The sequence below is a fragment of the Urocampus carinirostris genome, chromosome 18 (genome assembly GCF_059441175.1).
Source record: "Urocampus carinirostris isolate Australia breed hairy pipefish chromosome 18, RoL_Ucar_1.0, whole genome shotgun sequence".
NCBI classification, from domain to species: domain Eukaryota; kingdom Metazoa; phylum Chordata; class Actinopteri; order Syngnathiformes; family Syngnathidae; genus Urocampus; species Urocampus carinirostris.
The window spans coordinates 11803416-11823458 of record NC_142366.1 but is presented as its reverse complement, the minus strand read 5'-3'; the positions used below and the strand labels follow the sequence as shown (position 1 = coordinate 11823458).

The 20043-nt window shown below is 39.5% G+C and overlaps 1 protein-coding gene across 2 annotated transcripts in view; it reads left to right on the top strand.

Annotated features, from left to right (window-relative positions):
- Window positions 1-20043, top strand: part of LOC148348369 (plexin domain-containing protein 2-like) — a 98201-nt gene that overhangs the window by 31007 nt on the left and 47151 nt on the right. For both annotated transcript variants that reach the window (XM_088322566.1, XM_088322565.1), the window contains exon 2: window positions 13427-13662. In XM_088322566.1, coding sequence (XP_088178692.1) covers window positions 13427-13662 — 236 coding nt within the window. The remainder of the gene's footprint in view (window positions 1-13426; window positions 13663-20043) is intronic.

Below are 20043 nucleotides of genomic sequence, written 5' to 3'. Positions count from 1 at the left end.
TGGTCACGATTTGAGGTAGCTAAAATATTTGAATTTTTATTATTATGTGAAATTGAAGGCCTATTCTTCCTTGGCGTATTCATTTTAATATCCGGGTTACAGGACGAGTGGTCAAGGACGAGTGGACGAATGTGTATATTAAGCAGTTCCTTCGAAGTTTTATTATAGAATATTCCAGGACCAGCTGAGCTACAGAACCATGACTGTAGGAATTTGCAAGTGCAAATACTAACATGGCTTGCAATTACTGGCAGATTGATCTTAAACATTAGCTTGTGTCTCATATCTCTGGGATTGAAGTCAAAAGCTCCTCTGTGGCAAGGCCCCAGAGGTAGATGAGATTCCCCGGAGTTTTTTAAGGCCCAAGATGTTGTCGACGTGTCATGGTTGAAACGCCTCTGCAGCATCTCATAGACATTGGGGACAGTACCCCTGGACTGGCAGACTGGAGTGGTGGTCCCCCTTTTCAAGAGGGGGCCAGAGATTGTGTTCCAACCACTGGGGGATCACACTTCTCAGTGTCCCTGGTAAGGACTATTCGTCAGGAAGTCAAATCTGGGATTCGAGAGGAGAAGTGTGGTTTTGGTCTGGGCCGGGGAACAGTGTATCAGCTCTATTTATTGGATCTTAGCCAATACATTTCCCAACGCAATTTCATGCCATTTTATGGGGATGTATTTATATTAGAGATGAAAATGAAAGTGCGCAAATGGAACCTGGGATCCATTTGTACACGCGATCATCACACGCGAGTGTGCGAAATCATTGATTGACTTCTGGAAAGAGACGTCAAACATTTACTCTTTCACAATGTCAAAAGATTTGGCCAGAATAAAATACAGTTGCAAATGTTTTAGTGCTGTAAACTGGTCGTCCCCAAATGACCACTTTTGGAAACGCCTAAACCTACCCTTTTAAAATGCAGTGTTTAGTTTTAGTTTCAGGTAGGGCTTTAAGCTATTGTCTCACCTGTTTTCCAGCTAAGATGACCATACTACACTCATCTGCAGGAATTTGAACGCAAAAAAAGGCAAGAATAAAAGCCTTCTTTTTTTTGGTGTACCAACTCGGATCACTTATTATGGTGATTAAAACTTCAGAGTCTTACCTTTCAAAAGAGAACAAAACTGTCCATATTCTCCCAATGGTTCAAGAACAGCATTGAATTCACTTTGGGTACGTCTTGGATTGGGATTTAAAGGGAATTTTACAGGAATGTTAAAGGGTTCATCTCTTGCTACACTCACAATTTCAACACAGAAGTTACACGAAATGAAGACAATCCTGCCATAGGCCCGTTTTTAGTAACAAAGTAGCTGTTTTTTATAGTGGTTTCTAATTTCTGTCAGTATATATTTTGAATGACACTTTGGGATATTATTTTTGTTTTGTAGTCCAGGCTCCGAGGATGGCTGCATTGGTTTGTTATCAAAATAGAGACCGTCAGGATGCTCCTGCGTTTTACCCAAGACCAGACTTGTTTGACATTTGCATAGAAATCCAACTGAAACTGTATCAATTTGATTATATTTATTTTACCTTTTCAAAATGCTCTCGCTTTATTTTCCATAAATACATGCTGCGTTTTATTGCATTCGTTTTGTTGCTCAACAAAGGGCCACGTTATGCACATTCCATTCTGTTGTTATTTCGAATCCTCAAAATAAAAATGTCATAGAAAACTGGATTTCATTGTTAAATTTCCTTTTTTTGAAGCCGTTTATAAATATTGTGAGGAAGTTAAACTCGAGGCAGTACCCTAAACCAAAATAGTCAGGTGGTGCATCATTCTCCATAGGATGTGAAACTTAGTCATTAGGCTAATATGGCTAATATAGATACAACCAACATGTGTTGCATTTATCATAAGGCTTATACAGACGCTGCGCAACTTACGAACGAGTTAGGTTCCGGACGATCGTTTGTAAGTTTAATTAGTTTGTAAGTTGCTTCAGTGCTATATTTTGTATGTTTGAGGTTTATGTAAGTATGTTTAAGGCCTGTATAGGTAACCTGTATTCTCATCTCATCTCATTAGCTACACCGCTTATCCTCAGTAGGGTCGCGGGGGTGCTGGAGCCCATCCCAGCAATCATCGGGCAGTGGGCAGGGGACACCCTGAACTGGTTGCCAGCCAATCGCAGGGCACACAGGGACAGACAACTCGCTCACTCATTCACACCTAGGGACAATTTAGACCAGCCATTCCACCTGAAATGCATGTCTTTGGAATGTGGGAGGAAACAGGAGTGCCCGGAGGAAACCCACACAAGCACGGGGAGAACATACAAACTCCGCACAGGTAGGCTGGTAGCTGGATTTGAACCCACACAGGAGGTTCCCAAGACCTTAGAACTGTGCCGCACACGCGCTAACCACTGCCCCGCCGTGCTGCCACGGTGACCTGTATCGTTTTGTACTAAAAAATAAACATTTCATAAAATAGTATCTTCTAAAAAGATGAATTGAGTATGTTTAACTTACTTTTGGGAGATGCGCTTCAAGAGGTCCTCCTCTGTGGTAAAAAGTGGCAGAAAAAAAAAGCGTTCCGACCATTTTCTCAACCGCATCAAGCTTTCTTATTTCACTTTTATTTTAAAAGAAACGGCTCGCCTGTTCTTTACACTTTACACCAACCATATTGAATGGATGCACGAGATATATAATATTAAGAATGTCGAAGTTCTTAGCGCACTGGAGATAGTGTAGGCGTAGAATGTGAGGTGCGCATGAATGATGTCAGTATGGCAACGAATGTGTTTCTGAGTATTTTTTAATGAACAAGGAGCAATCCATCCATCCATTATCTGCAACGCTTATCCTCAATAGGGTCGCGGGGGTGCTCCAGCCCATCCAGGCTATCTTCGGGCAGTGGGCAGGGGACACTCTGAACTGGTTGCCAGCCAGTCGCAGGGCACACAGGGACAGACAATTCACTTGCTCATTCACACCTAGGGACAATTTGGACCGGCCAATTCACCTGACATGCATGCTTTTGGAATGTGGGAGGAAACCGGAGTGCCCGGAGGAAAACCACGCAAGCACGGAGAGAACATGCGAACTCCACACAGGAAGTTCGATCTCATGACCTCAGAACTATGCCGCACACGGGCTAACCACTGCGCCGCCGTGCTGCCCTCGTTGAGCAATCCATTATCCACAAAAAACGACACGCTACATTGGTGGCAGCGGTGGGATTATGAGCAGGTGAAGGAGAGATGTTTGCACACGTACTAGAAAGAGGAAGCAGATTTTTTTTACTGGGTGACCACTCACAACGCCACACACCGGTAGCGGCAGAAAGAGGCACTACATTATCGTCCTGTACGGGGAAAAAGGTGCACTCAATACAAAATCTAACTTACAGCAATGTCCGGAAATTTTCCGACATCCCGAAAAAAAAATTCGTATCTACGATTTTACGTAAGTTGAATAGTCGTAATTAGGGGAGCGCCTGTATAAGGCTTTTAATTATTTTGCGGCTCTTTTCTGTTTGTTTTTTGGTCCAATGTAGTTGTTTCAACATTTTAGGTTGCTGACCCCTGATCCAAATGAACCTCAGATGATTCCTGCTAGCACTATGTTTTAAAATTATTCAGACGGTGCGTCAAGGCGTCTAGGATTTTCATGCAATTGTTATAAACGTAAAACATATTCTATCGGTTGCAATTCAACGTTCCTGTTTTTTCTTTTTGACTGTCCTGACTCAAGCCACAGTTAGAATTGGAAATCACTGGACCACACTTTTACTGCATTGGTGCCCTCCAAATTTATACGCCAATGACCATTAAGATTATTGTCCATTAGTCTATAAAAAAGACTAATCGTTTATGTGAGCTACTTTGTCACATCATATGTATGCTTTTTTTTAAACTAATCAATCTTGTCTACTATTCCAAGGCTTCTTTTTGTCAACACAGCACTCTGTATAAATTTTGGACGTACTCTGCGAAATGTAATTAACATTTTCCAAGCTGATAAATGTTTTTCCATTTCATTGCGCTTTTTTTAAAGAGATTGGCATTATGCCAGAGGCAACACAGTGCAATATTTTCTAAAGGTTTTATTGTTATGTTGTGTTTAGTAGTAATTCGTATATAAAATCATATTTACAAACCTGATTTTGTTGGCAAGTGTTTCGATATTTGTCGACATAAGACTGTACTTGGCTCAAATGTAGGAGAAGCAGTGTGATTGTGGAGAAATGTAAAGGTACGATACCGTAACCCCTCCAGCCCTTTATTCCAGAGCGCATATTGTTGCGAGTGGGAAGAGGAAGCTCACTTTTTTGGCCTGGGGGCTCTTTATTTGTTGTTATTTCCACCTAAAATGGACTGCACTCATGTGGCCACAATCTATCATCTCCAATCGCATATTGCTGTGAACGGGGGCCAGCAGTGCTCAATATAGTCGGGCCTGGCAGCTTTTTTTGCTGTTAATTGCACCTAAAAGTAACTGCACTTGTGCGGCCGCAATCCTTTATCCCCAATCCCACATTGTTGAGAGCGAGGCTGGCAATATTTGTTGGGTCTGACTGCTCTTTTTGGCCATTATTTCCACCTAAAATGAACTGGACTCATGTGGTTGCGATCCATTATCCCCAACCCCATATCGCTGCCAGTGTGGGCTAGAAGAGCCTATTTCATCGAGTCTGGTGGATTTTTCCCCCCATTATTTGCGCCTGAAATGAACAGAACTTTCATGGCTGCAATCCTTTTTCCCCATGCCATATATCTGTGAGCCGTGATCACCGTTTCTTTGCGCTCTTTTGACTTTCCTCAGAGTCCAATTTAATTGATAAATTTATTTTCACTGTAACGAGCTGCTAAAGCTACGAGCTGTCGCCATGCTTTTTTGTCACTTTTTTTGGAAGTGTGCTGTTCTGGCCTGCCGAAAACAAAATACTTGGTTGTGGCTGCAATCTATTAACCCTGGTCTAAGTTTACTGGGAGCATGAGCCAGTAGAGTTTTTTTTTCTGGTCCTAGTGCCTAAAGCGTATTATTGTGGCCCTCCTAAAATGAACTGCACTTTTTTGTTCGCAATACAATATCCTTAAACAACTATTTATTAGAGTGTAGCCCAGCAGAGTAATTATTTTTTTGGTTTTGGCCTCTGAAACGTGTCATTGTCACCTGTCTAAAATTAACTGCACTGTTTTGGCCTTGATCCATTATCCCCAGATGACTTTTGCTGAAAAAAATGGGCTGAGAGAGCAAATTTTTGCCAGCACAGGCATGCTAAAAACTTTGCATAAAGCACAGGATTCTGGTCCCCATTAACAGTGATAGACGAGGGATTACAGTACTGTATTGGCCAAGATGATTATTATCACACAAGGTGGCTGGTTGTTTTATGAGACTAGAAAGCTTCCACAACATAAGGATATTTTAACATTTTTAAAATAGTGTTAAAAACAACCCAATTACTTCAATTATTACCGTTTTGAGCTCTTTTAAATCCCACACAGTCAAAATGACTACATTTTCTGTTTAAATGTCACCTTCTTTCCTTCTCTTCTCGTTTTTAACCCGGTTTTGCTTGTAACTGTTGCATAATACGTCATATTTACACTATGTTATCCACCGCAAGTGTGGAAGAAAAAACAGCAGCCCTTTATCTGCCGCTCCAATCTGGAACCCAGAGGAGGTCTGCGGTGGAGTGTTTTGACTGGGAAGAAACGTGACTAATCAGCCATGAAAACAGAAACGATGGTAAAGGGGACCACCGGGGATTTTAAGTCAAGCGGGATATTGGAATCTCTTTCTTAGGACGTCGTTGACCTTGAAATATAAAGTTTGAGCGGTATTCTTTACATTTTGTGCCTTTTATGACAAAAACGAGTTCTTATTGTGTCATTTATTTAGATTGTGTTGCACATTTACTGTATGGTCGCTAACTCACACTAGATTATGATGCGTTTTGATAGCAAATTTACGGTTACAAGAATGTTGTTGTTGTTGTTGTTGTCACTTATTCTTAATCTGCATTTCTAGTACTGCAAGGCTTTCTGATTATTGTCAAACAATTTCTCCAAACAAAAACTTGTAAAAAAAGATCAATACATTTGGAAGCTATATAGACCAGAAAACAAAGGAAAATAAAAAATAAAAAGATAAAATAAAATCACATATATATATTTAACAGGGTTGAGTAGGGTTACTTTAACTTGATTACTTTCAATTACTTTTGGATTACTCCAATACCAAATATGCTAATAAAAGACAAAAGAAACTAAATATGAATAAAATTACTAAATTTTGTGCAGGCTTGGGGAGTAACGGAATACATGGAACGGCAAAAATGATGTTGGCAAGCTGGATTTATTTTTATTTTGTTTCTGTCGCATTTTATGTTAGTTTTGCCGGAGATCAAAGAGATCAAAGCCAGGAGAGAAAGCTTACCACGTGTTGTGAGTCATAATTTTATTCATATTTAGTTTCTTTTGACTTTTATTAGTATATTTGGTATTGATGTGATCCAAAAGTAATTGAAAGTAATCAAGTTAAAGTAACCCTACCCAACCCTGTATATATATATATATATATATATATATATATATATATATATATATATATATATATATATATATATATAAAAAAAAAATATATATATATATATATATATATATATATATATATATATATATAAATATATATATATATATAGATATACAAGCAAAACCGGTTTAAAAACATAATCCTGTGCAGTCCTTTGAGACATTTTTGTGATTAAGGGCTATATAAATAAATGTGACTTGACTTGACTTGATATATGTATGTGTATGAAAGAGGTCTAAATGTAGTGGAAGCTAGAGCTCTTGTTGGTGATAGGAATTAGTGGAAAGGTGTTGTGGAAGGATAGTGGGATGTTTGGACGTGTCCTAAGGAATGGGCAGGGCACCTGTATGATACGACAGGGGTAAACCAGTGAAAGCTGTCGGGCACTGCTGTTGAACAGAAAAGTGTGTTGTGTCACATGGCAGCTTTCTTGTGTCTAGCCTCATCTGAGGGGACGAAAGCATGACCATCTTGGGTGCCGAGGTGCTTAACTTGTTCGGGTGTTTGGGCATTTGGTTTGTCCATGGTCAATTTCAGTTTTTTTGCTACTTATCTATATTATTTTTTTCCTTTTTTTTTTTCTTTGTTTTTGTGTATGTGTTTGTCTTGCTGTCAGTCACACCTCTCAAGGGATATGACCACATATATACCTACCTACATACCTACCTACAGTGTTCTCGTTTGCCCGCGACCCTGCATCCTAGACGCATCATTTTTGCTGGGGACGCATTGGGTCAACAACATGCGTCCCCAGGACGCAACGTTTTTGACTTCAAATTGTCATTTGAAAGATTTACCGCACTCCAAACTTTTCGTCAGGCAGATCCGCCATTGTTGTTTTGGACTCGCGCCGATCTCGGCAAACGAGATCTCGTTCCTTCGAGATGACGTCATTGTTGTGGCGGTTGTCGAGTGAAAGAGAAGTATGCCTCAGAAAAAACATTTGGTATTAGGTGCAAATAAACAAAACATTTCTTCAGTGTCGGTAATAAGTCGAAACATAACACAGAAAGTGGTAACAACGGCAATAAATCCGGCACGAAAAAACGGCGGAGAAATTCTTCAGAAGACCGCAAAGGCAAGGAAAACACGTGTTTTGAAGGGAACGATTCGACGAAAGAAAATAAACAAAAGAATACTCCTAGCAAGAAAAGGACTTTTCTGCCAAAATGGACTAAATTATATTCCTGGTGACGCTATGAGGAGGATGATAATGGATTGGACCTTGAGAAGGCATTACAACTATGGCGGGACAGCAAACCACGAAGAATATCTGAACTGCATTACCAATTAACTGTGATGATTAAAACTGAATGAAAATATAGATTAATATAATTATCTCAGCAATAATATTTTGTATAATGTACAATATTGTTGTGAACTGAAAAAACAAAGTGAAAACCGATTTGTATTACCAATAAACTGTGTTGATTAAAACTGAATGAATATATAGATTTATATTATATATTTGTCGCCGATTTACAATTTCAACCTGGATAACACTAAATTTTGGGGACCCATAGATTTCTGTTGTTACCCATAGATTTTTGAGCATGCGAGTCCCCGGGACCCATCACTTTTCAGAGGTAAAATGAACACTGTACCACCTACCTACAAACTAACATACAACTAGATCTCTCTGCCTTTCGTTAGTGGTTTGCCCGGTAGTATATACAGTAAATGTTTTCCAATGATCTTAGCAAAATAAATGACTAAATATCTGGAAAATGAGAGAAGAGGTATTCAGTTCTGGAAAAAAAATATTTTCTGACGGTTCTTGGAATTTCCCAAGGAGATATACTCTTGCATTTCCAATTTTATGATTGTAATTTTAAAATAAAATTTAAACCCACAGGATTTTCCGGACTATAAAGGGTACTTTTGAATTTATGGCGAATTTTAGATTCTTAGATGAGCCTTACAGTGCGTAAATTACTGTAGTTATATAAATCGTAATACAGAGATTCAATTAGTGATATGACTGCATTGGAATCTGCAAGACTTGCGTCACTGCTGACATTTGAGGTTTTGTGCAGGTGCTACCTCACTCCTCACCTGCTTTTTAACTTTCCCTTTATGGGCTTGCTTAATGATAGAGTAGGCTTCTATGTATGCGAGTTCACTATAAAATTAAGCATTAAAAGCCCACTTTTCTGACGTTTGTCCATCAGCAATGTCTTTGCACTTTCATAAAAGCACTTAAAGGCTCGGTCTGGTTTATTCAAGTAATGACGGAACATTTTCTGAATGGAATGTTAGGTAAATGCGAATAATATAAATTGGAGGGAGGGGTTCAATGCCTAATTCTAACCATCTCGGAAATTGATGCAGAGTTTTTTTTTTGCTAAACTTCCACATCAGTTGAAAAAAAAATTAATACATGAAACACAAAACTACAAGATTTTAAACCCAATGCCTACATATTGATGGTAGATGAGCAAATAATAATCAAAAGTGTACTTAGAAGTAGAACACCATTGTATACACTTTGCAGTTTTTGTTAAGAAGGGCAAATCATTCAAGCAAAGGTAACCAAAAAAACAAAAAAACCCTCCTAGAAAAATAGATTACAAAGCTCGTACACATAGTTTTACTTTACTTAAGGCTGTCCTATAGTTAGAATGTTGTTTGATATCATTACTAGACATAAATTAGGTCTTTGAGTCATAGTTTTGATTTCTCCCCTCATCTCCATCCATGTCTTTTTTTAAACATGGGTCAAACCATTCAAATAAATTGAACTGGGGGAAACTTTTAATTTTAAATGATTGACATAATTATTATCAGGAAATTACATATTTTAGTTATAGTATATTTCTGAACCCAAACCTACAAGTTCTAGGTTTTTGCTTTGATGTTGTGGTGGTTTTTCAAGTAGGGGGAGATAAATGTGACCTCGAAAAAAACACCCTCTTGAAAAATATGTTATGAAGCTCAGACATCTGTCTGATATCTGCTTGTGCAATTGGTATCGATCTCGTCGGCCTCTGGCTTCCAGACTGCTGCCTTACGTCTTCCGCCCAGCGATCGACGAATCACTGGCGTTTGGGTTAACGTGCATGACTGCCCCATTTCCCTTAAAATAAAGCTTGTATGAGAAACGTCACGCATCTGGGTCCTCCTCCTGTCCCGGTTCTTGGCACATGCCCACTGCCCAAATTTGGCGGGGATGGGCTCCAGACCCCTGCGACCCTAGTGAGGATAAGCGGCGCAGATAATGGATGGATGGATAGTTCCTAAATTATATGTGTGGTAGCATTTTTTTTAAACTTTACACCCTGTGATTCATGAGTTTGACTCGTGAAGCTCAGATAAATTGTTGTGCTAATATTATATTGATATAAAATATATGATGTAAAATGTTGTACATAAATTAGTTCTTTGAGTTGTATTATTATTAGAAAAAAAAGTGTCGTTCTTCCAGTCGAGTTTCTTTTTGTCGTTTTTTAAAAGGGCCAAACAATTCAACCAGGGGGAATACATTTAACAAGGGGAAAACAATACATCTTTTGAATCATATTTGTGGAACTCCTTCGCAATTTAGTTTATGGTTTGTCCTTTTTTTAAAGGGCCAAACCAATAAAGACATCAGGTGGAGAAAAACTAAAGGGGATCCCCCTAAAAAAGAACATTATAGAGCCACTCAAAGAGAAAATCAAAGCCACAGAGGATGAGCAACACTTACATCAGCCTCATTTGTATTTGCACCGCTGAGAAAAGCTCTTTTCTTTCTTAGATGCAATGCAGCAACATTGTGCTTTTATTTCTGGCGTGTCAGCTTCCCGCCAGCCATGGCCGGTCAAAAGCAAGACCTTCATTCTGCAGTTTATGACCTGATAAACGTCGTGAGAAGTTTTAGGGGCGACCAGATTACGGCAGGGGGGCCTTGTGGTGTGAATCAGACAGCAAAGGGCCGAGAAGACTCATAAGGAACAAAAAGATTTGCTTTCTCACTTAGGTTAAGAAAAAGTCCCCACAGCCAGGTGACATTTTATCCCCCTGAGGGTTGGTTTTGGGTAATGGTCTTACAAGCTTGACAAATGACACACACTGGACAGTGAGTGTAAATCAAAGAGAAAGGAAACACAAGTTATCTTTTATTGTGAAGGCTGAGTCACGGGAGACCACTTTAAGTGACTTGCTGGGGAAAATGTTGTCATTTAGTCCAAATCACTTCAGAATACTCCTTTTATTACTTCCACTTCGCCAGTTTTCCATCATAACACTCAGCAAACATTTTTTCCATCCCCAGGCCATTGCATTCTCTATAAAGTCCTTTATTTGTGAAATCTTAGGCAATAAATATTTAGGTGCACCTTTAACTTTTTATAGTTTATCACTAGAATCGCCTATTCTTGTTCTTTTGAGAAAACTATCCCCAGATATTAATAAACTTGGTGCCTGAATGTTCTCAGATGACAACTAAGCCTTGTTTCGGTGAATAAAAGACAATGTTTCATTATTAATAACGCTAAAAATAGCTATTCATACACATATTGTACCTAAAAGCGGGTCATTTAATTTAAAAACGAAAACAAAATATATTTATCTTTTTGTATATTTACAACCATAATGGCCCTAAGATTGGATTCGGTTGCTTGGAGTGGTTTGTGATCAGTAGCTGCAGTATCTAATTTTTGCCGCCAGAGGTCACTAGAGACCCTATAAAAGCAGACCACATAGAAGAGGATCTTTATCAACTGTTGTTTGTATTTATTGGTGGTGCTTTGACACAAGACTTAGCTAAAGACACCTGTCAAGATCTAAAGTACAACTTTGTAAATTTTCATGAAAACGGTTTGGCCGTTTCAGAGCCTATAGGTCACATACAAATACATACACTGACACACACAAATCAGGATTTATATTAAATTAATTAAATTAATGTATTCCTTTTTTTCTTTTTTTAAGGATCTCAGTTTTTCTGGATGGTTTGGTGTAAGGCATCATTGCAAAAAATAATTTAATTATACACATATTTTACAAAAGAATTGGGTCAATTTATCTAAAAACAAAAAACAAAGCCTTTTTATGTATCTATTTCTTTATTCATCTATTCTTTTTTATGAAGCTCAGTGTTTCTTCGTCGTTTGATTGTAGACATAAATGCAAAAACCCAGCATTAGCAGCTCGCGACTCTGTCCCCAATGCTTGGAATTTTTATTAGGTTTTTTGACAAGAGCATGAGCTGCTTGAGTGATGATAACAGCTTAAGCCACCAAAGCTTTCTATCCATAAGCTACATTAGTCATAAAGGTAAAGTTTAGGTTCAGGTTAATACACTTCAATAACATTTGTGGAAAACAACAACCAAATTTGGGTTAATAACTGTCTACGAATTAAGTTGATTAGTCAAGAAATAACCAACCACTTTCTCCTTTTGTTTTAAATATCTCCCAAAAAACTAATACTAGTATTCGTAGTTAAGGTCCCCAACACTGGCATTAGTAGCAAAATTAAATAGAATTTACTCCTAAACTGATGCTTGTGGCTAAAGGGGAGGTATCCACTAAAGCGATGCTATCTGCCAATGCGGCTAGCTGCTGCGTTAGTGAAAACATGCGCTGAACCCAAGCCAGGGACTGCAGGAAAAGAATAGATCTAAAGACCTTTCAATTGTTAAGATCATGATCCAGTGATTTGTCTTAGTTGTGTGGCAAACTCGAGAAGTTATTTTTAGCTTGGAAGAGCAAACCTCGGGCAAATGTTTCCATTTGGGATAAAACTCTTTCGTAACACATGCCTGTGTCTTTCGTGATGTTTAGCACGGCTAAAGCCGTGATTGCCTTGATTTTTTTTCCTGTCATGTGGGAAACAATGTGAAAATGATTCCACTTATGTTTTCTGTTTTTAGAGGGATTTAAAGTCGTCTTTTAGGAGCAACTGTCGCCCGAAGGATGGGGAAGAGTTGGCAACGGTGCTTGTGCTTTTGCCAAAAAGCTTTCAGCTAGCATATCATAGAACCTCGTTCATTGTAGTTAATAACTACCAGAACCCTCCCCCTTATATGCAAGAATCTGCGAAGTATCTTCTCCCGCTATTTTTAACCTGTACTCTGCCTGTCCATGACCACAGCAATAGTTGACAAGGGATAATGGATTGCGGCCACACTGTTCATTTTAGACAGAAAAAAACTGAAAAAGGAGCAGCCACGCATAACACAAATTTGCTCTCTCATTTCTCTGTTCTCAGCAAAAGTAGACTGGGGATAATAGATCAGAGCCAAAATAGTGCAGTTCATTTTAGAGCGGGCCACAATTGCATGCTTCAGCATCTCAAACTGAAAGAAATGTGCCTTGCTGGCCCTTGTTCTCGGTAATAGTTTACCGGGGATAATTGATGATGGCCGCAACCATGCATTTCATTTTGGAAAGGCCAGAAAGGCAAAGGTTTCTACTGCAAGTCCCCGCTTGCAGCAATATGGAATTAAGGATAATGGATTGCGGCCCCATGGCAGCTGTTTGTTTTTAGGCAGAAAGAACAAAGAAAAGAGTAGCCCGGAATGACTCAAATTTGATCTCTTGTTCCCCTCTTCTCAGCAATAGTGGACTGTGAAAAATGGGCCGTGGCCAAATCAGTGCAATTAATTTTAGGAAAGCCACAATGGCTTCAGCAGTCCGAATTTGAAAAAAGAGCTTTCTGGCCAAATATGCAATCTAGACTAATGTATCATGGCTGCACGAGTGCAGTTTACTTATTGGTGGACAAAAAAGCCCCAAGAATGCCCTCAGCAGGTCCACGTTCACAGCAATATGCGATTAGGGATAATGGATCGTGGAATAGTCACTGAGGGATTTCTTTGAACTGCAAAGAAAGTATCGGCATATAAGCTATTTACTCCCCGCTAACTGTGTTGCCTTGCTCTCAGGTATCTCTTATATGCACAACGGGCATTGGCCGGATGAGGATGTGGTAGTGGACGTGAAGACACATCGTTGGAGGAGATGGCTTCCAAACAGCCCACGCAATATGGACAGTAACAGGGCCAGTCAGGAACAGGAACATGAGGAGGAGGAAGGGAAGGCGGCAGCGGTACAGGATGAGGCCGAGGCCTTCCCAGGGTTGATGTCAGCCGAGGACATTGGCAACAGCTCGCAAATTGAGGTAGGCGGTGATATTCTCATGCTAGTCCTCTGAGGATGTTCTGAAATTCTGAAAACATGTGAGCTAGACCTTTCATTTCTAAACATTTACCTTTTATTTTATACTAAAGGGAAATAATCTGGTATTTTAGGAAGTGTAGCCACTTTCTGACTAATTGAAACAGTGTGAGTTTTTTAAAATCAAAATTTGCAAGATTAATTATTAGGCTTCGACGCAAAGACACTAGCATTAGTGTTTAGAGACCACGATCTTGTAGGGTGGTTCACGATTTAACCTCGCAAACATTCTCCACCACTAAAAAAACTTTTGACAAAGACTACGATATCATCACATTTATCCTAATGCTAATGCAGCTAAGAGTATTATTTATGAAAGATGATCTCAATCCAGGTCACAACTACCAACGATATAACAATATTTCAATTAATAGTGTTCACAATCTTGTCCACCATGATCTAATATCATCGTTTAAAAAAAACTTCAATGAGGACTCTGACACCAACTCTTTTATACCGATGCGAATGCAGCTAGTTGTAGCATTAGCGAAAATATGAGCTCAAACCAGGCCTGAACTGCCAACAAGCCAACGATTTATCAATTTTTAGAGATAACAATCTTGTTTAAATCTTTCAGAATTTATTATCCTCATACCCCCTACTTCTTTTGATGAAGACTACAACACCATTACTCGTTTATGCTCATTCAAATGCAGCTAACGGTTACAATAGCAAAAACATACACTCCATCCAGACAAGGACTGTCACTGATATAAAGATTTTTTAATTGTTAGCAATCAGGATCCTCAGTCCTTCATGATTTAACATTTTCAAATTTCGCACCACTAAAAACAAATCTTTGATAGGGAATATAACTGCATAACATTTATTCTGATGCTAATGTAGCTAACAGTTACATTAGCAAAAACCGGCCCTGAATTCAGGCCAGAACTGCGAATGACAATTACATTTTTAATGATCATGATCTTAAGTGCTTCACAATTTTACATCTTCATACCCTAAACCTTTTTAAAAAAAGAACTTTTGACAAGGACCAGGACATCATCTTGTGTTTTTTCCTGGAAAAAAACATGAGCGCAATCCAGGCCAGAACTAAAAAGGATCTTTCAATTTTAGAGATCACCACCTTGTTTAAGTCGTGTGGTTTATTCTGATAGATTTTGTTGTCAGAGAGAAACAGAAATTAATTGGGAAAAAAACATATTGTGTCGTGAAACTACACTCCAGTCCTACTGGCACTAGTGGTAGTAAAGCGCCAATGCAATCTGGTCCTAAATGGCTAAAGCTGACTGCCAAGCGCGGAGCTTATTTATCGAAAACGAATCCATAAAATCAGACGCGAACAGAACCCAGTGGTCAGCAACCGCATCTATGAATCATTCTTGATGATTAAACGTTTGCAAATTAAGTGCATGGATTAATTTTTTTATCCCAAATCAAGATTAGGGAACCTTGTTTGTTGGTTCACTGTATGTAGGGGATGTGCTTTCAAATTAGAACCAGACAGCAGAGCAGGAAATTACCCCAGTGGGGCGCACCAAGTTGGTGGAGCTATTGGAGATTAATGGTTGGGGTCTGTTTATGGGACTATGTAAATTAAAGGTACTAGGGCCTCGTACCTTGGCGCCACTGTCTGCGCCCGGCAAAAAAGTGTTCTAATGATGCCGATTTCCCTTAGGGGGTCTGTGGAGCTTGTTAAGTGTTTTTGTTTTTTTTAAACGGCTTTCAATCTTTCGGGTCCACAAGCTTTCCGACAGGAGAGAGGGTTCTTTGATCATCAGCTGTAAAAACCTAAACACACGCATGGAAGAACACACTGTAGGCACATACACTGTAATTCTTGTTTTATCTCTTCACATCTTTCCATTAAAGTAAACTAGTGGCAAAAAATATATATGTATTTTTGTAATTTTGTTAGTAGTCTACAAAATGATCTCTGGGAAGTAGCAAAATATTAAAATGGTGAAAAAAGCACTATGTTGAATGAAATGAAATGATCTGCATTTATATAGCGTTTTTCAAGTCAAGACTTCCCAAAGCACTTTACAGTGTGCTTCACATTTCCCAATAGCCATGTAAGGCACTAACCTGCTTTTTGGGGGTATTAGGGGTTCAGTGTCTTACCCAAGGACACTCGACATGTAACACGGAGGAGCCGGGATTCGAACTGCGATCTCTTGATCCCAAGACGAGCGCTCTACCTCCTGAGCTACTGAAGTCATTAAGTATATACTGTTATGATTTGTCTTGAGCTTTTTATATATGTTTGTTTAATTTTGAGTAGCGAAAAGGTAGGTTTTTAAAAAAAGGGTGAGATTAACAGACTATTCTGGGCACATATTGATAAAAAACTGTTGGCAGTTGACAAGTTTACCTTAGTTCTTATAATAACATAACAGTCCATACACCCAATCAAAACCTAACCTCAGAGGAAAACGAAACTCAAGGTACAGTGGTCGCGGAAATTTCCAGGGCACACCAACCCTTTGTGTAAACCGGTTAGCAAGTCTGATTTGAAAACGTCATGGCTTCAAAATAGAACACAACTGAAATGATGTAGAAGCTAATTAAATGAAGTTAAAAATAATCAAAATAATAAAGAAGTTATAAATGAAGAAATAATGATTACTATACAGTCAAGTCAAGTCAAGTCATTTTTATTTGTATAGCCCTAATCACCCAAAAGATTCACATATGTTTCTACCCTGGTTAGACAGATCAAAAGCTATTAACTCATTACATCTTGTACTTTGCACAATGAACATATGAAAAATTTAACAATAACATGCAGTAGCGCAGGGGTCAGGACTTGGGAACCTATGACTTGCGAGCCGTTTATGGCTCTTTTCATGAGTACACAGGGCTCTCAGATGAAATAGAACTTGAGCAATCATACAATGAACTGTCACACTCCAAGCAAAAATTAGTGCTATAATCATTGAATACTACAATTGCCATCTGTTTTTGAACAGAACCCGCCATTGTTTTGATTCCTGGATGTGTTTCGGTGACGTCACAACTCAAACTGTTAAGTCAAGTCAAGTCATGTTTATTTGTATAGCTCTTTATCGCAAGGAGTCTCAAAGGGCTGCACAGACCACTTTGAGAATTTATTTCTCGCGATACATAGCATGTGGAATAATACTGAACATATCTACATGATTGTGGTGAGGAACACTACACATTGTGTGCCGAATTTAAAAAATTGTCAGGGTGGCAAACAAGTTTGACACAAAGCCGAAATTTTTAATTGTGAGAGTCAAAGAGCCACACCTGCCATGACAGACAGACACACACAAACACACACAATTAAAAACATATTAGCTCGTCTTGGGATCAAGAGATCGCAGGTTCGGTTCCTGGCTTCTGACGAACTGTTCTTGGACAAGAAACTGAATCCCTAATGCCCCCAATAAGCAGGTCGGCGCCTTGCATGGCTGCATGGCCGCTATTAGTGTGTGAGTGTGTGTGTGAATGGGTAAGTGTGAAGCACATTTTAAAGCGCTTTGGGAGGTCTTCATTGACTTGAAAAGCGCTATATAAATGCAGACCATTTACCATTATTTCCAATACAGTATTGTTCTTGTGTTGATTTCAAGGAAAGTGTCCACCCTCAATACACACACACACACAAAAACTAAACATGAAACAAGGTAAAGAGCCACAGTATATAGGAAATATGATGAGGCAAAGAGCCGCATTCTTATTGGCCAAGAGCCGCATGCGGCTCTAGAGCCACGTGTTCGCCCCCCCTGGACTAATAGTGTAGAAAATGGATGGATAGATGGATGGATGAATGGATAGATGGATGGATGGGTAGTGAGATAGATAGATAGATAGATAGATAGATAGATAGATAGATAGATAGATAGATAGATAGATAGATAGATAGATAGATAGATAGATAGATAGATAGATAGATAGATAGATAGATAGATAGATAGATAGATAGATAGATAGATAGATAGATAGATAGATAGATAGATAGATAGATAGATAGATAGATACTTTATTCATCCCCGCAGGGAAATTCACAAGGTAGGAAGGTAGTGCTTGGGTGACTTACGTTGTTGACACATTTTTTGGTTCTAGTTTTTGACTATTCCTAAATAACTAATAGTATAGAAAATGGATGGATGGATGGATGGATGGATGGATGGATGGATAGGGAGGTAGGGAGGTAGGGAGGTAGGGAGGTAGGGAGATAGGTAGGTAGTGCTTGGGTGACTTATGTTGTTGACATCTTTTTTGGTTCTAGTTTTTGACTATTACTAAATGACTAATAGTATCGAAAATAGATGGATGGATGGATAGGTGGATAATTGAATGGATGGATGGATGAATGGATGGATGGATAGATGGGTAGGGAGGTAGGGAGGTAGGGAGGTAGGGAGGTAGGGAGGTAGGTAGATAGGTAGGTAGTGCTTGGGTGACTTATGTTGTTGACATATTTTCTGGTTCTAGTTTTTGACTATTCCTAAATTACTAATAGTCCTGAAAACAAGTTAAAGTTACTCAGGAACTAATTAAAAGCATAACACCCCTTATCGTAGCAGTAATGGGCTATCTAGCTATCTAGCAGATTGATTTCATACTAAATGAGCAAACGTTAGGTGCTTTCTTCGGGTCTGTTAAACTGTTAGCCGGCTGTCCGTCACTCTTTACAGTCTGCTCCAGGAACAGCCTAAATATATAAACAGGCAGACGAATCCAACGCATGCCGCATTCCTGTCTGGACGTTACATTCAACACTCTTCTCCTTTCCAAGTATCGCTTGATTCTTCAGAAGCTGGGAGATCCCAGACAGACGTATACCTCAAAGAAATCAAGCGCATTCCACGGCCTCATTTTCACACCCCGCTGCTCATATTCACACTACGTGCAGCCCGTCTTGAGGCTTAACCCCATGTCAGACGTTGACGGCATGCCAGGAAAATAAAACTGGAGTACGTGGGGTCCGACCAAGGATCTGTGATTGTGTGGCTGGTTCTAATGTGCGGTAATGGGGGGGGCTTCTTTACGGTGACAAGATTTCACGTCTGCGGGCACTCACACATACTCTTTCGAAGTGGGGAATTCCCAAAGCGTAGATTTCCAGTGCTACTATAACCATCGGTTTGGAATCAGGACTTTAAAATCTGCAAGGTGGTGCTGGCAGGAGATGAACTAGAGTGACTGTAATTGATAACCATGCAAACATTTTCACAATAAATATATCATAACTTATTTTTTTCATTTACCGTGCCTCTTGTTTGAAGCAGATTGGGTTAATCCATGTCAACGCACGCCAAACCCATTTAGATGTTCATGGAATTTGAAGTACTTTTTGATTGTGATTGCTCAAAAATAAATCAAAAAATCTAGGTCAATTGCAGTAACTGATGAGGAGCTATGTCCCGCGGAATTTTGATATATTCCGTGTCTGTTACTGCCTTCCATCTCAGAAAATACTGTAATCCCACGTATATCGAGGTTAATAGGGACCAGAACCACCCAGAAAGCACTCGAAGCAATAGTCAATTGGGGGATAATAGTTTCTGGCCCCTGGGGTGCTGTTTTTTTAGGCAAAAAGAATAGGAAAAACTGGCGCCACGCATGAGACGTTGCTATGTCAGAACCCGCACTCAGCAATAGTCAACAAGGGATAACGAATCACAGCCAAAACAGCGCAGTTCATTTTAGGTGTGCCACTATGGCACACTCCAGCAGCCCAAACTGATAGAAAAAAATGTGCCCTGCCGGCCTCTGCTCTGAACAATAGTTGACTGAGGATAATAGATTCTGGCCTCAGGGCTGCTGTTCAATGCATGACTCGGCCCCAGCTCTCAGGAATAGTTGACTGGGATAATGGATCGCGGCCAAAACTGCACAGTTCATTGTAGGTGAGCAGAAACGGGATGCTTCAACAGCCCAAACCCCCCAAAAACACTGTGGCCCCTGCTCACGACCATAGTTGGCCGGGGATAATGGATCACAGCTGCAACCGTGCATTTATCTTAAGGCAGGCCAGAAGGGCACGACTCCCTACAGAATGTTTTTTTTGTCGGTTCGCGTTCACAATAAAATAATATTGGGCATAATAGATCGCTGCCGTACGAGTGCAGGCAGAAATGTAATAATTGCAAAAAAAAGTCACCACTCCCAGAGAAAATGCTTCATGCTTTCAGTAAAATGTGATTAGGATAATGGATTGTGGCCGCATTGGTGCAGTAATTTTCTGAGGTGGTGAGAACAGCAAAAAAGAGCTGCCAGGTCTGACACAAAGGCAATATATAATTGAGGATAATTTTCATCCTGCGATGCACTGATGGAGCTGACATCATTGTCGGCCATCTTGCTGCTACAAATTTAATTAGTAATATTA